The sequence below is a fragment of the Stegostoma tigrinum genome, chromosome 7, assembly GCF_030684315.1.
Source record: "Stegostoma tigrinum isolate sSteTig4 chromosome 7, sSteTig4.hap1, whole genome shotgun sequence".
Taxonomy (NCBI): Eukaryota; Metazoa; Chordata; class Chondrichthyes; order Orectolobiformes; family Stegostomatidae; genus Stegostoma; species Stegostoma tigrinum.
In genome coordinates, this window is record NC_081360.1 from 107,388,895 (window position 1) to 107,404,860 (window position 15,966).

General features: G+C 45.0%; 1 protein-coding gene across 1 annotated transcript in view; it reads right to left on the bottom strand.

The window, feature by feature from the left end:
- LOC125454312 (unconventional myosin-X-like) overlaps positions 1 to 15,966 on the bottom strand; it is a 286,482-nt gene that overhangs the window by 250,878 nt on the left and 19,638 nt on the right. The window contains exons 2-3 of the mRNA XM_059647628.1: positions 10,958 to 11,056; positions 1,262 to 1,420 (exon numbers count right to left, since the gene is read on the bottom strand). Of these exons, the coding sequence (XP_059503611.1) occupies positions 1,262 to 1,420; positions 10,958 to 11,056 (258 nt within the window). The remainder of the gene's footprint in view (positions 1 to 1,261; positions 1,421 to 10,957; positions 11,057 to 15,966) is intronic.

A 15,966-nucleotide genomic window follows, 5' to 3' on the forward strand; every position in this document is an offset into this window, starting at 1 on the left:
ATTTCAACTCCCTCTCACATTCCTTAGATGATATATCCATCCTGAGTTTCCTGCAGTGCCACAACGGTGCCACCTGAAGGTTGCAGAAACAGCAATTCATATTCCGCCTGGGAACGCTGCAGCCCAATGGTCTCAATATGGACATCACAAGCTTCAAAATCTCCCCTCCCCCCATCACATCCCAAAATGCACCCAGCTCGTCCCCGCCTCCCTAACCTGTTCTTCCTCTCACCTATCCCCTCCTCCCACCTCAAGCCTCACCTCCATTTCCTTCCTACTAACCTCATCCCGCCCCCTTGACCTGTCTGTCCTCCCTGGGCTGACCTATCCACCACGCCCCCACCTCCCCACCTACACTCACCTCTATATGCTCCATCTCTGCCCCTTTAACTTGTCTGTCTCCTCTCCACTTATCTTCTCCTCTATTCATCTTCGATCTGCCTCCCCTTCTCTCCCTATTTATTTCAGAACCCTCTCCTCCTCCCCCTTTTCTGATGAAGAGTCTCGGCCTGAAACACAGCTTTTCTGCTAAGACTCTGCTTGGCCTGCTGTGTTCATCCAGCCCCATACTTTGTTATCTCACAAGTCAGGAGTGTGATGGAATTCTCCCCAATTGACTGCATGAGTACAGCCCCAACAACATTCAAGAAGCTTGATACCACCCAGAACAATGCAATCACATCCATAAATATCCACTCCCTCCACTACTAACGTTCAAAAGCAGCAATGTGTACTATCTACATAATACGCTGCAGAAATTTGCCAAAGATCCTCAGACAGCAACTTCCAAACTCATGACCACTTCCATTTAGGACAGGAGCAACAGGTATACATTACCTGCAAATTCCCCTCCAAGTCACTCACCGCCATGACGCGGACATATATCACTGTTCCTTCAGTGTTGCTGGGTCAAATCCAGGAATTTCCTCCCTGAGGGCATTGTGGGTCAAACTACAGCACATGGACCACAGCGGCTTATGATGACAGCTCACCCCCACCTTCTCAAGGGGCCTCTAGGTATAGGCAATAAACGCTGCACTAAAAATGACATTCATATCCCATAAACAAATAAAACAAAATCAGACACAGTTTAGTTATATTAGAGCTGATGAGCTGAATGGATTCTCAATATTCTAGAGGAGCACCGCTGGGTGACTGATGACAATATACAGAGTGAACAGGAGTAACCGACATTCTATCACTCCAAACACAGGCACTCAGTAAGTGAAAAGGAAACCGCGGTGATAGAAAATTGACGTACATAGATCTTATCCTGTTTGTATCGGAGAAAGAGGTTGTACAGAATGGCAGCTTCATGGAGATCTGTGAGACTTGACATGTCATCCACCCCATCAACACTGGTCTGGTGCATTGGAACAACAATCCCCTCGGATAGTTCAGCCAGTTCATAGGAGAAAACCTAAAGAGAGTGGGAAAGAAACAGAGAGAGGGGGAAGAGAGAGAGCGCAAAAGAGAGTGAGAACGAGAGAAGGCAAAGAGTATGGACATGAGATAAAAATAGAAACAATACAGGTAGACAGAGACCAAGAGACCAAAAGACAGAAAGACACGCAAATGAGACAGACCGAGAGACAGATACAGAGAACAGAGTTGGAGACACAGAGACAATAATACAATGAGACAGAAATACAAAAGACAAAAGGTGGAGATACAGAGGCAGACAAAGAGCAAATGACACAAAGATTGAGAGAAAGAGAGGGAGAGAAAAGGGCAAGTTATTAGCACATTAAGCCAAACAAGGTGGCCATCAGTCTCAGTGTTTCAGACCTCAACCTCTCCCACTCAGTTGATAGACTGTGAATGAGAAACTAAAACGAGAAAATACATTTATACAGCACCTTCCTGGGTAAAATCAGGAAGTTTGGAAGTAACAAGGGAGTTGGGATACCAGATGTAAGTGAGGTTGAGGGGGTAACTGGGAGCGAGAAGGCAGCAGAAACAAATTCCAACATCAAATCATGTATAAGTCAGAACAGTATTAAAAAGGTAGAATTACAGGTACTCTGTCTGAATGTGTACGGCATCCACAAAAAGGTAGGGGAGTTGATGGTACAAATAGCCAAAAATGGGGAGATCCAATTGTCATTATGGAGATATCAAGTTTTGAGAAGATTTGTAGCTCAGGTTGAAGTTCTGGATGTGAGTTTGCTTGCTGAGCTGGAAGGTTCGTTTTCAGACGTTTCGTCACCATTCTAGGTAACATCATCAGTGAGCCTCCGATGAAGTGCTGGTGTTGTGTCCCGCTTATAGAAAGCGGGACATAACACCAGCACTTCATCGGAGGCTCACTGATGATGTTACCTAGAATGGTGACGAAACGTCTGAAAACGAACCTTCCAGCTCAGCAAGCAAACTCACATCCAGAACTATGGAGACATGGTTGCAGGGTGACCTGGACTGGGAACTGAACATTCAACATAGTTGACATTCAGGACGGATATGCAAAAACAAAAGAGAGAAGGGAGGTGCAGATCATAAGGGATAGGATCAAGCCATTGGAGAAAAAGGATTGTAGAAAAGAAGAACAAAATGTTGTTAACAAAGTGTGAAGTTGGATGAACACAGCAGGCCCAGCAGCATCTCAGGAGCACAAAAGCTAATGTTTCAGGCCTAGACCCTTCATCAGAGAGGGGGATGGGGAGAGGGTTCTGGAATAAATAGGGAGAGAGGGGGAGGCGGACCGAAGATGGAGAGAGGAGAAGATAGGTGGAGAGTTTAGGTGGGGACATTGGGAGGGGATAGGTCAGTCAGGGGAGGATGGCCAGGTCAAGGAGGCAGGATGAGGTTGGTAGGTGGGAAATGGAGGTGCGGCTTGAGGTGGGAGGAGGGGATATGTGAGACGAGGAACAGGTTAGGAGGCAAGGACAAGCTGGGCTGGTTTTGGGATGCAGTGGGGGGACGGGAAGAGCTGGGCTGGTTTTGGGATGCAGTGGGGGGACGGGACGAACTGGGCTGGTTTTGGGATGCGATGGGGGAAGGGGAGATTTTGAAGCTTGTAAAGTCCACATTGATACCATTGGGCTGCAGGGCTCCCAAGCGGAATATGAGTTGCTGTTCCTGCAATCTTCGGGTGGCATCATTGTGGCACTGCAGGAGGCCCATGATGGACATGTCATCTGAGGAATGGGAGGGGTAGTTGAAATGGTTCACGACTGGGGGGTGCAGTTTATTGTGAACCAAGCGGAAGTGTTCTGCAAAGCAGTCACTAAGCCTCCGCTTGGTTCCCCCAATGTAGAGGAGGCCACACCGGGTACAGTGGATACAGTACACCACATTGGCAGATGTGCAGGTGAACATCTGCTTAATACGGAAAGTCATCTTGGGGCCTGGGATGTGGGTGAGGGAGGAGGTGTGGGGGCAAGTGTAGCACTTCCTGTGGTTGCAGGAGAAGGTGCCGGGTGTGGTGGGGTTGGAGGGGAGTGTGAAAACGGCGAAGGGAGTCCCGGAGAGAGTGGTCTCTCCGGAAGGCAGACAAGGGTGGGGAGGGAAAAATGTCTTGGGTGGTGGGGTCGGATTGTAGATGGCGGAAGTGTCGGAGGATGATGTGTTGTATCCGGAGGTTGGTGGGGTGGTATGTGAGGACGAGGGAGATTTTCTTAGGGCGGTTATGGTGGGGGCGGGATGTGAGGGATATGTTGCGGGAAATGCGGGAGACACGGTCAAGAGCATTCTTGACCAGTGCGGGGGGGGCGGGGGGTAGGAGTGGCGGTCCCTGAAGAGCACGGACATCTGGGATGTGCGGGAGTGGAATGCCTCATCCTGGGAGCAGATGCAGCAGAGGCAAACGAATTGGGAATAGGGGATGGAATTTTTGCAGGGATGTGAGGAGGTGTATTCTAGCTAGCTGTGGGAGTTGGTGGGCTTGATGTGGACATCAGTATCTAGCTGGTTACCTGAGATGGAGACAGTGAGGTCCAGGAAGGTGAGGGATGTGTTGGAGATGGCCCAGGTGAACTTGAGGTTGGGGTGGAAGGTGTTGGTGAAGTGAATGAACTGTTCGAGCTCCTCTTGGGAGCAAGAGGCGGCGCCGATACTGTCACCAATGTAACGGAGGAAGAGGTGGGGTTTGGGGCCAGTGTAGGCGCAGAAGAGGGACTGTTCCACGTAACCTATGAAGAGGCAGGCTTAGCTTGGGCCAATGCGTGTACCCATGGCTAACCCCTTTGTCTGTAGGAAGTGGCCGGAAGCGAAAGAGAAGTTGTTGAGGGTGAGGACGAGTTCAGCTGGGCAGATGAGGGTGTCGGTGGAGGGGGACTGGTCGGGTCCTGGTTTGTTAGAGAGGAAAACTAAGAAATAGAAAATAGTAGCAGACAATGACACAAGTTGTTCATAGGCCACCAAACAATAAGTGGAAATTGAATGACCATAAGTTCTGACGCATGTTAAATCTGCTTGCTTCCACACATGCTGCCAGACCTGCTGAGTTTTGCCAGCAATTTCTGTTTACGTTTCAGATTTCCAGAGTCCACAGTTAAACACAGAACATAGAACATTACAGCACAGTACAGGCCCTTCGGCCCTCGATGTTTTGACGACCCTGTCATACCAATCTAAGCCCATCTAACCTACACTATTCCATGCTTGTCCAATGACGACTTAAATGTACCTAAAGTTGGCGAATCTACTACCATTGCAGGCAAAGCGTTCCATTCCCTTACTACTCTCCAAGTAAAGAAACTACCTCTGACATCTGTCCTATATCTTTCACCCCTCAATTTAAAGCTATGCCCCCTCATGCTCGCCGTCACCATCCTAGGAAAAAGGCTCTCCCTATCCACCCTATCTAACCCTTTGATTATCTTACATGTCTCAATTAAGTCACCTCTCAACCTTCTTCTCTCTAACGAAAACAGCCTCAAGTCCCACAGCTTTTCCTCGTAAGACCTTCCCTCCATACCAGGCAACATCCTAGTAAATCTCCTCTGCACCCTTTCCAAAGCTTCCACATCCTTCTTAAAATGCGGTGACCAGAACCGTACGCAATACTCCAAATGAGGCCGCGCCAGAGTTTTGTACAGCTGAAGCATAACCTCCTGGTTCCGGAACTCGATCCCTCTATTAATAAAAGCTAAAACACTGTATGCCTTCTTCTATCAACCTGGGTGGCAACTTTCAAGGATCTGTGTACATAGACATCGAGATCTCTCTGCTCATCTACATTACTAAGAATCTTACCATTAGCCCTGTACTTTGCCTTCCGGTTACTACTACCAAAATGCATCACCTCACACTTGTCTGCATTAAACTCCATTTGTCACCTCTCAGCCCAGCTCTGCAGCTTATCTATGTCTCTCTGTAACCTACAACATCCTTCGTCACTATCCACAACTCCACCAACCTTAGTGTCGTCTGCAAATTTACTAACCCATCCTTCCACACCCTTATCCAGGTCATTTATAAAAATGACAAACAGCAGTGGACCCAACACTGACCCTTGCGGTAAACCCCTAGTAACTGGTCTCCAGGATGAACATTTCCCATCAACCACCAGCCTCTGTCTTCTTTCAGCAAGCCAATTTCCGATCCAAACTGCTGTATCTCCCACAATCCCATTCCTCCACATTTTGTACAATAGCTCACTGTGGGGAGCCTTATCGAACGCCTTGCTCAAATCCATATACATCACATCAGCCGTTTACTCTCATCTACCTGTTTGGTCACCTTCTTTTCCAACACTTTACCAACAACTGAGGTAAGGCTCACTGGTCTATAATTACCAGGGTTGTCTCTACTCCCCTTCTTGAACAGGGGAACCACATTTGCTATCCTCCAGTCGTCTGGCACTATTCCTGTAGACAATGGTGAGTTAAAGATCAATGCCAAAGGCTTGGCAATCTCCTCCCTGGCCTCCCAGAGGATCCGAGGAAAAATCCCATCCGGCCCAGGGGACTTATCTATTTTCACACTCTGTAGGATTCCTAATACCTCTTCCATGAGAACCTCAATCCCACCTAGTCTAGTAGCCTGTATCTCAGTATTCTCCTCGACAACACTGTCGTTTTCTGGAGTGAATACTGTTGAAAAATATTCATTTCGCGCTTACCCTATCTCCTCTGACTCCACACACAACTTACCACTACTATCCTTGATTGGCCCTAACCTTACCTTCGTCATTCTTTTATTCCTTAAATACTTATAGAGAGCCTTAGAGTTTACCCTGATCCTATCCGCCAACAAATTCTTTGTTTTATTTCACTAAGTGGTAAGTTTTGGCACAGTAAGAGTCAGGAAAGTAGAGGGGCATGTAACAATGACAATGCAGCAATATGGAGCATTCCAATCTATGTCTAGATTGGGTAAATCTAATGCTTTGGAGGATAAATTCCTGGAATGTGGACAAAATTGTTTTCTGGAACAATGTGTCGAGGGATGAAATCGGGAAAGGCTATTTTCGATCTACTATTGTTTAAGGAGAAGGAATTAACGAGTAATTTTGTTATAAAAGAACCTTTAGGGAAATGTGAGCATAATATGTTAAAAATGCTGCATTACATTAAAATAAATGATTGAGACTGGCAACATCTTGTATTAAAAAATGAATACATTACAACAAGTACACATTAAGGTACCAAAGCGCAACTGAAAAAGAAAGTCAATTCTGTTGAATAAGGGGAATTATAGATTATATTAGGTTGAAGGAATGGGTTAATAAATTCACCAAAAAAAAAGTTGACTTGAAGATTTGCAGCATGTTAGAATTCGGTGAGCTGGTGAGGAAAGTATAAGAAATCTAAGAGACTGGGAAGAATGGAAATTAAAAGAAATTACTATTAGTAAAAAGGTTGTGTTGGAGAAATTAACGTCTGATTTTGTTAAGTCGCTGGGACCTGATATTCTACGTCCTAGAATGTTGAAAGAGGTAGCTACAAAGTTAGAGGATGCATTGGTGACCATCTGCTGAAACTCAATTGATTTTGGAATGGTTTCTGCAAATTGAAAGCAAAATTAAAGAACATGGCGCAGGAGGAAATATACTGGCTTGGATTAATGATTGACTAACAGACTGAAAACAGAGACTGGAAGAAAAGGATTAATCTCACAATAGTAGCTAATGACTCGTGAGATAAAAATTATCCATTTTCAAGTTTTGGCTAAGACCTGTCGTTCGGGTTGTGGGTGAGGTTGTTGACTTGCTTGCCGAGCTGGCTTATTTTCGTTCAGTCGTTTCATCACCATGCTAGGTATACAGAAAAACAACCCAAACTGATCAAATCTTCAACACTCACAGCAACCACTCCAACGCCTACAAACAAAGCTGTATTAGGACACTACTTAAACAGGCCATGACACACTACAACACTCCAGAACTACGCAGGAGAGAGGAACAGCACCTACATAAAATCATCACTATGTACGGAAATTGTCACTATGAACGGATATCCATGCAATTTCATCCGCAGATGCTTCTTAAACAGGCAACAGGAGTACCTCCTAACACACTGGCCACATTGCCCTACATAAAGAACATAATCGGAACTGACAACACCTACGACCACTAGGAATCATGGTAGCCCACCAGCTCACAGCCAATCTACAAAAAACACTCGCAAGGATTAAAGACCACATTCCCACAACATGCAGAACCACATGGTTTACAAAATAGCATGCAACAACTGCCATAAACATTATATTGGACAGATAAGAAGGAAACTAACCATCATGAGCATCAACGAGCAACAAAATGGCAAAACCATAAGATCATAAGACATAGGAGTGGAAGTAAGGCCACTCGGCCCATCGAGTCCACACCACCATTAAATCATGGCTGATGGGCATTTCAACTCCACTTCCCTGCACTCTCCCCATTCCCCTTGATTCCTTGCCAAATCAAGAATTTATCAATCTCTGCCTTGAAGACATTTAACAAGGTGTACAAGGTGATGAGTGGTATGGATAGAGTCGATAGCCAGAGACTTTTCCCCAGGGCAGGATTGACTGCCACGAGGGGTCATAGTTTTATGGTGTTAGGAGGAAGGTATAGGAGATGTCAGAGGGAGGTTCTTCACCCAGAGAGTTGTGAGCGCATGGAATACTTTGCCAGTGGTAGTCGCGGAAGCGGAGTCATTAGTGACATTTAAGCGACTGCTGGACATGCACATGGACAGCAGTGAATTGAGGGGAATGTAGGTTAGGTTATTTTCTTTTTGGATTAGGATTATTCCACGGCACAACATCGTGGGCCGAAGGGCCTGTGCTGTGCTGTACCTTTCTATGTTCTATGTTCTATGTCCCGGTCTCCACGCGCTCCATGGCACAGGCCCACCACTCTCTGGCTGAAGAAATGTCTCCTCATTTCCTTTTTATATAAACTCTCTCTAATTGTAAGGCTGTGCCCACGGGTCCTAGTCTCCCCACCTAACGGAAACAACTTCCCAGCGTCCACTCTTTCTAAGCCATACATTATCTTGTAAGTTTCTATTAGATCTCCCCTCAACCTTCTAAACTCTAATGAATACAATCTGAGGATCCTCAGCCTTTCATCATCCGTTAAACCTACCATTCCAGGGATCATCCGTGTGAATCTCCGCTGGACACGCTTCAGCGCCAGTATGTCCTCCCTGAGGTGTGGGGCCCAAAATTGGATACTCTCCCTGATATCAGTACACCCAGGCAATGAAGGCCATCAGTTAAACTGGGACAAAGTAACCTTACTGGTCCGGCCAAACATAGACATGCATGGGAGTTCATAGAGACATGGTTCTCCATCCATAATGCAATCAACAAACATATAGAATTGGTCGCCATATACAAACCCTTACAGATCAAAACTGGAAATGACAGTACTCACCATGACAGACCAGATAGTCTGAATTCCAAGTGGAGTAGAATAACATGGTTTCATCAGAGGCTTCACTGATGATGTCACCTAGCATGGTGATGAAACGTCTGAACGAAAACAAGCCAGCTCGGCAAGCAAGTCAACAACCTCAGTTATCCATTTTGGTAGGAGAGAGAAAGATTTACAGGGTTTTTCGTAAATGGTAAGATGCAGGAAAGTTTAGATGTACAAAGGGACATAGGTGTCCTTTTCAATACATCACTGAAGGTTAACATGCAGGTGCACCAAGCTGTTAAAAAGATTAATGGAATGCTTGCCTTTATTGCAAAGGGATTTGAGTACATGAATTATGAAGTCTTGCTTCAACTGTATAGCAGCTTGGTTAGACCACTCCAGGACTATTGTGTGCTATTCTGGTCTCCTCAATTAAGAAAGGCTGTAAGGAGAAACTGGGGAACTATAGACCTGTGGGCCTAATTTCGGTTGTGGGTAAATTGTTGGAGATGATATGAAAGTTAGGCGTAATGGACATTTGGAGAGGCAAAAATCAATTCAGCCCAGTTAACATGGCTTTGGGCAAGGAAAATAGTGCCTCACAAACTTGATTGAGTTTTTTGAGGAAGTTACCAAGAAGATTGATGATGGCAGACCAGTGGACACTGTTTATTTGGATTTTATTAAAGCCTTTGACAAGGTTCAGCATGGTAGAATAATTAGTAAAGGTAGGTCACATAGGACTCAGTGTGAACTTGTCAATTGGATACATAATTGACCTAATGGCAGGAGACAGAGAGTAATGGTAGAGAGTTGTTTTTCGGACTAGAGGCCTGTGAACAGCAGTGTTCCAGAGGGGTCAGTTCTAGATCCTCTTTTGTTTGTCAATTATATAAGTGATTCAGATTTTAAAAAAAGGCATGGTTAGTAAGTTTGCAGACGACACCAGAATTGGTGGCATAGAAAATCTTCTTCACTGCCTACTTCTTCTATCTTCTTCTTCTACTAAGATTCCAAAGGGATCTTGATCTAATGGGTCAATGGGCTGAAAGAATGGCAGATGAAGTTCAATCTGGATAAATGCAAGGTATTGCATTTTGGTGCAACAAACAAGGGTGGGGCATATACAATTAATGGTAGGGCCTTGGGCGGTGTTGTAGAACAGCGGGTTCAAGTCCATAAGTCTTTAAAGTTTGCATCAAATATAGATAGGGAGGTTAAAAAGGCATTTGGTACGCTTGCTTCATTGCTCAATCCTTTGAGTATAGGAGTTGGATAGTTATGTTGAGGTTGTACAGGACATTGGTGAGGCCTCTTCTGGAATACTGTGTCCAGTTCTGGTCACCCAGTTATGGGAAGAATATTATTAAACTGGAGAAGCGTCAGAAGAGATTTACTGGGATGTTGCCGATTATGGAAGGCTGAATAAGCTGGGACTTTTTTCACTGGAGTGTAAGAGGTTGGCAGGTGACCTGGTGGAAGTTTATAAAATAATAAGAAGTTTAGATAGAGTTAATGGTAGTTGTCTTTACTCTAAGATGGGGGGTGGGGATTTCAAGACTAGGGGGCACATTCTTAGGAAGAGAGGAGAAAGATTTTAAAAAGACAAAAGAGGCAAAATTTTTATAGAGAGGGTGATTCGTGTATGGAATGAACTTCCTGAGGAAGTGGTGAATGCGGGTACAATTACAATATTTAAAAGACATTTGGATAGATGCATGAATAGGAGAGGTTTGAAAGGACATGGGCTGGGAGCAGGTAGGTGGGACTAGTTTGGTTTGGGATTATGCTCAGTATGGACTGGTCGGACCAAAGGGTCTCTTTCCATGCTGTACGACAATGACTCTAAGGATATCCTTGCCATTGATTAAGTGCAATGGAAATTCACCAAGCTGATTCCTGGGATGATTGGGCTGTCCAATGCAGGGAGATGGAAGAGATTTGGCTTGTATTTTCTGGAGTTCCGAAGACTGAGGAGTGATTGCATTGAAACCTACTTAAAGGGATAAACTGAGTCAATGCAGGAGGAAGGGTATTTTCTTCAGTCTCAGAATAAGGATCAGGCCACTTTGGACTGACAGGAGGAGTATTAGTGAAGGGTGGGAAATAGAAAGAGTGGCAATAATCAGCAAATAAGAATAACGGGGGCCAATGAATTCTCACCTCTCCATATTCAGTTGTGAGTAGGGCAATCCCATTGGAGGTGCAGCTAACACTGCTCGGCAGCAGCTGATCTTTCACTCGAAGCCATACAGAAGAACCCTAGGCACAGAGACTGAGTTATCAGAGAGAACTAGTACAAAACTGAGTGAAACAGAAAGTACGACAAAGAAGGAAGACAGAAAAAGACAATGAGTGAGAGTGAGAGAAAGACAGAGTGTGAAATGGGGTAAGTGAAGGAGACACATGGACTGAGAGAGAGAAAGAGACAGACGGAGAGTGGGACAGAGAAAGAGGTACAAAGGGAAAGAAAACAGAAAGAGGCAGATAGAACAAAAAGTTCGCAGAAAAAGGAAACTTCCCAAAGTTGATAGATGAGGGAAGGGCTGTAGATGTCATATACATGGACTTCATTAAGGCATTTGATAAGGTTCCCCATGGCAGGATGATGGAGAATGTGAAGTCGCATGGGATCCAGGGTGTATTAGCTACATGGATAGAAAACTGGCTGGGCAACAGGAGACAGAGAGTTGTAGTGGAAGGGAGTTTCTCAAATGAAGAACTGTGACCAGTGGTATTCCACAGGGATCCATGTTGGGACCACTGTTGTTTGTAAATTACGTAAATGATCTGCAGGAAGGTATAGATGGTCTGATTAGCAATATTGCAGACGACACTAAGATTGGTGGAGTAGCAGATAGTGAAGGGGACAATACAGTGGTCAAGAAGGCATACGGCATGCTTTCATTCATTGGACGGGTATTCAGTACAAGAGTTGGAAGGTCATGTTACAGTTGTATAGGACTTTGGTTCGACCACATTTGGAATACTGCATACAGTTCTGGTCACCACATTGCCAAAAGGATGTGGATGCTTTGGAGAGGGTGCAGAGGAGGTTCAACAGGATGTTGCCTGGTATGGAGGGTGCTAGCTATGAAGAGAGGGTGAGTAGATTAGGATTATTTACATTAGAAAGATGGAGGTTGAGGGGGAACCTGATTGAGGTCCACAAAATCATGAGGGGTATAGACAGGGAGGATAGCAAGAGGCTTTTACCCAGATTGGGGGGGCTCAATTACTAGGGATCACGATTTCAAGGTGAAAGGGAAAAAGTTTAAGGGAGATATGTGTGGAAAGTTCTTTATGCAGAGGGTGGTGGGTGCCTGGAATGCATTGCCAATGGTGGTGGTTAAGGTGGGGGGGTGCATGGTAGCCTCACTTAAGATAAATCTGGACAGATACATGAATGGGCAGGGAGCAAAGGGATACAGATCCTTGGAAAATAGGTGACAGGTTTAGATAGAGATCTGGATGGGCCGAAGGGCCTGTTCCTGTGCTGTAATTTTCTTTGTTCTTAGTTCTTTGAAATATAGGAATAGGAGCAGGTCATTTAACACTTGATTCTGTTATGCCAGATAATAGTTGAACTGAAACAGACTGCAAGATAATGATACAGGAATATAGGGACAAGGCATGCAGCCTATTCAATCTGCTCCATATTCCATTAGGTCACAGACTATCACCTACTTCAAACCACTTCCGCACCATCACCCATAATCTTTGATGTTATTAGTTTTGAAGTTGCCTCATGATTGAGCCTCCACAAACCTCTAAGGTAAAGAATTCCAAAGATTCACCATCTCAAAGTGAAAAAAAAATCTCCTCACCTTAGTCCAAAATGGTCTGCCCCTAATCCTGAGATTGAATCCCCCAATTTTAGAATCATTAGCTGGAGATAACATTTTGTATACATCATCGCGGTCAGACATCCAAACATATGAGTTTGGAGCCATTCAGCCCCTCTCTAGCCGGTTATGCCACTCAATCAGACAATAGAATCACCCATCAAGTCTGCACCAACCCCCTCAAATAGAACATAGAACATAGAACATTACAGTACAGTACAGGCCCTTCGGCCCTCGATGTTGTGCCGACCTGTCATACCGATATGAAGCCCATCTAACCTACACCATTCCATACACCACGTTCTCACACATGTCCCACACCACCACCCCCCTCCACACCCCATGCCCCCTGCATGGGTTTTTGTTTTAAAACCTTGAATTAACTCACCTAACCTGCACATCCCTTGATACTGTGGGCAGTTCTTTTTATTAAAGCCAATCCACCCAATCTGCACATCTTTGGACTGTGGGAGGAAACTGGAGCACTCAATGAAAATCCATGAAGACACAGGGAGAATGTGCAAACTCCACACAGTGGTGGGACTGAAACCAGGTCCCTAGCACTGAGAGACAGTATGGTTAATCTGCTTACTCCACACTCTTGTATCCTGATAACCTTTGACCACCTGCTTATCATGGATAACCAAGTGTAGAGCTGGATGAACACAGCAGGCTAAGCAGCATCTTAGGAGCAGAAAAGCTGACATTTCGGGCCTAGGTCCTTCATCAGAAGGGTCTAGGCCTGAAACGTCAGCTTTTGTGCTCCTAAGATGCTGCTTGGCCTGCTGCGTTCATCCAGCTCTACACTGTTATCTCGGATTCACCAGCATCTGCAATTTCTATTATCTAGGATCTCTCTACCCCTGCCTTTCAAATATACAAAATCTCTGGTTCCACTACCTTTTCAGGAAGAGTTCCAAAAATTCATGACCCTCTGACAGAATGCAGTGTCTCCTCATCGATCTTAAGTTTAAACTGTGTTGGGGTGCAAAAGAGAAAGTGGGAGTAATCAGCAAGTGAAGGGAGTCATATATTCAAGTTTGCTGATTACACCAAGTTACATCGCATTGAAGACAGTGTAGATGATAGTCTATCAATGTCCATTGTAATTTTATGCTAAGTGATTGGACAAAACTGTGGTCGATGGTGTTCAATGTAAGCATTTGAGAGATTGTCCATTTTGTACAGATAAAAGATAGGTCATGGCACTTTCTAGAGAGTATAATGTTTAATCTAGTGGATGTCCAAAGACAGTTGGTACGTCGGGTGCATAAGGCTATAAAGCCATAAACTTTAGGAGCAGAATTAAGCCATTCAGCCCATCATGTCTGCAGTAACATTCGATGGTGGATGATATGTTTCTTAAACAAGTTCTCTTGCCTTCTCCCAGTAACCCTTGATCCCTTTACCAATCAAAAATTTATCTGTGTCTTAGACATAGTGAATGGCTTGACCTCAACAGTCCCTGTGGCAATGCAATCCACAGATTAACCACCCTCTGGCTGAAGAAATTCCTCCTCATCTCAGTTCTAAAGCATCTTTCCTCCTCTATGAGGCTGTGCCCTCAGGTCTTAGGCTCACCCACTAGTGGAAACATCTTCTCCACATTCACTCTATCCAGATCTCTCAGTTTTCTGGAAGTTTCAATGAGATTCCAGACTTGTCCTTTTAAACTCCATCGAATACAGACCCAGTGTCCTCAACTACTCCTCTTATGACAAGCCCTTTAACTCTGAATTATTCTTGTAAACCTCCTCTGAACCCTTTCCAATGCCAGCACATCCTTCCCTAGATATGGGACCCAAAATTGTTCACAGTATTCCAAACGAGATCTAACTAGAGCCTTATACAGCCTCAGCAGTACATCCTTTCTCTTGCATTCCAGCCCTCCTGAAATGATTGTTAATATTGTGTTTGCCTTCCTAACTGCCAATTGAACCTGTATGTCAACCTTAAGAGAATCCTGAACTAGGACTCCCAAGTCCCTTTGTGCTTCAGATTTCCAAGCTCCTTCCCCCATTTAGAAAATAGTCAATGCCTCTCGTCTTCCTACCAAAGTGTATAACCTCATTCTTTCCCACATTGTATTCCATCTACTAATTCTTTGCCCACAATCCTAGCCTGTCTGAGTCCTTCTGCAGCCTCCCTGCTTCCTCAACACTTACCTGTCTCTCCGCCTATCTTTGGTTCATAGTTGTGAATGGCTGTTGCCCCAACACTGACCCCTGAGGAACTCCTCCTGTCACCGGTTGCTAACTTGAAAAAGACAGATCTTTAAAATGTCATGACTAGATGTAGCTAACAATCTAGGAAACTAAAGGAATGCTGTTTTTTTTTAAACTCTAAAGGACTGCAGTAAAGGATGCAGAAGTAATGCTGCTTTTACACAAAACTCTGGTTAGACTCCACTCAGAGTACTGTGAGTAGTCTGCGCACCACACCTTCGGAAGTATGTATTAGCCTTCGAACACAGAGACCATAGAGCATAGAACATTACAGCACAGTACAGGCCCTTTGGCCCTCGATGTTGTGGCTGACCTGTCATAACAATCTGAAGCCCATCTAACCTACACTATTCCATGTACGTCCATATGCTTGTCGAATGACGAATTAAATGCACTTAAAGTTGGCGAATCTACTACCGTTGCAGGCAAAGCGTTCCATTCCCTTACTACTCTCTGAGTAAAGAAACTACCTCTGACATCTGTCCTATATCTTTCACCCCTCAATTTAAAGCTATGCCCCCTCATGCTCGCCATCACCATCCTAGGAAAAAGGCTCTCCCTATCCACCCTATCTAACCCTCTGATTATTTTATATGTTTCAATTAAGTCACCTCTCAACCTTCTTCTCTCTAATGAAAACAGCCTCAAGTCCCTCAGCCTTTCCTCATAAGACCTTCAAAGAAGCATAATGTAGGCTTACAAAAATGCCCAGATGATACCGGGGTGATCGGGCTTAGGCCAGTGTTGATGGGATTGATGAGGCAAAGGGCATAAGCAGATAGGTCAGGAATCAAAGGGGACACGGTTGGACACCAGATCTGTCCACCCAACTTGGTGGCAGCAACTGAATGAATCGAATCAGAGACTGGCCGCATTTTAACCCCTCCCAGGATCAGGGTCACAGTCAGTCGGAAGTGCATCAGAGACCCTATCCACCAGAAAATCCAGAATGTCACCAGGGCCTTGGTGGTGAGATACCAACAAGAGAGGACAGGAGGGGGTAGACCCGCCTCATGGCACCTGTGGATGGATCTGCCCCCATCCAGTGTAATGTTGACCTCTCCCCCCACCCCTGTCGCCGTGAACCCAAGTTAGATCAGCC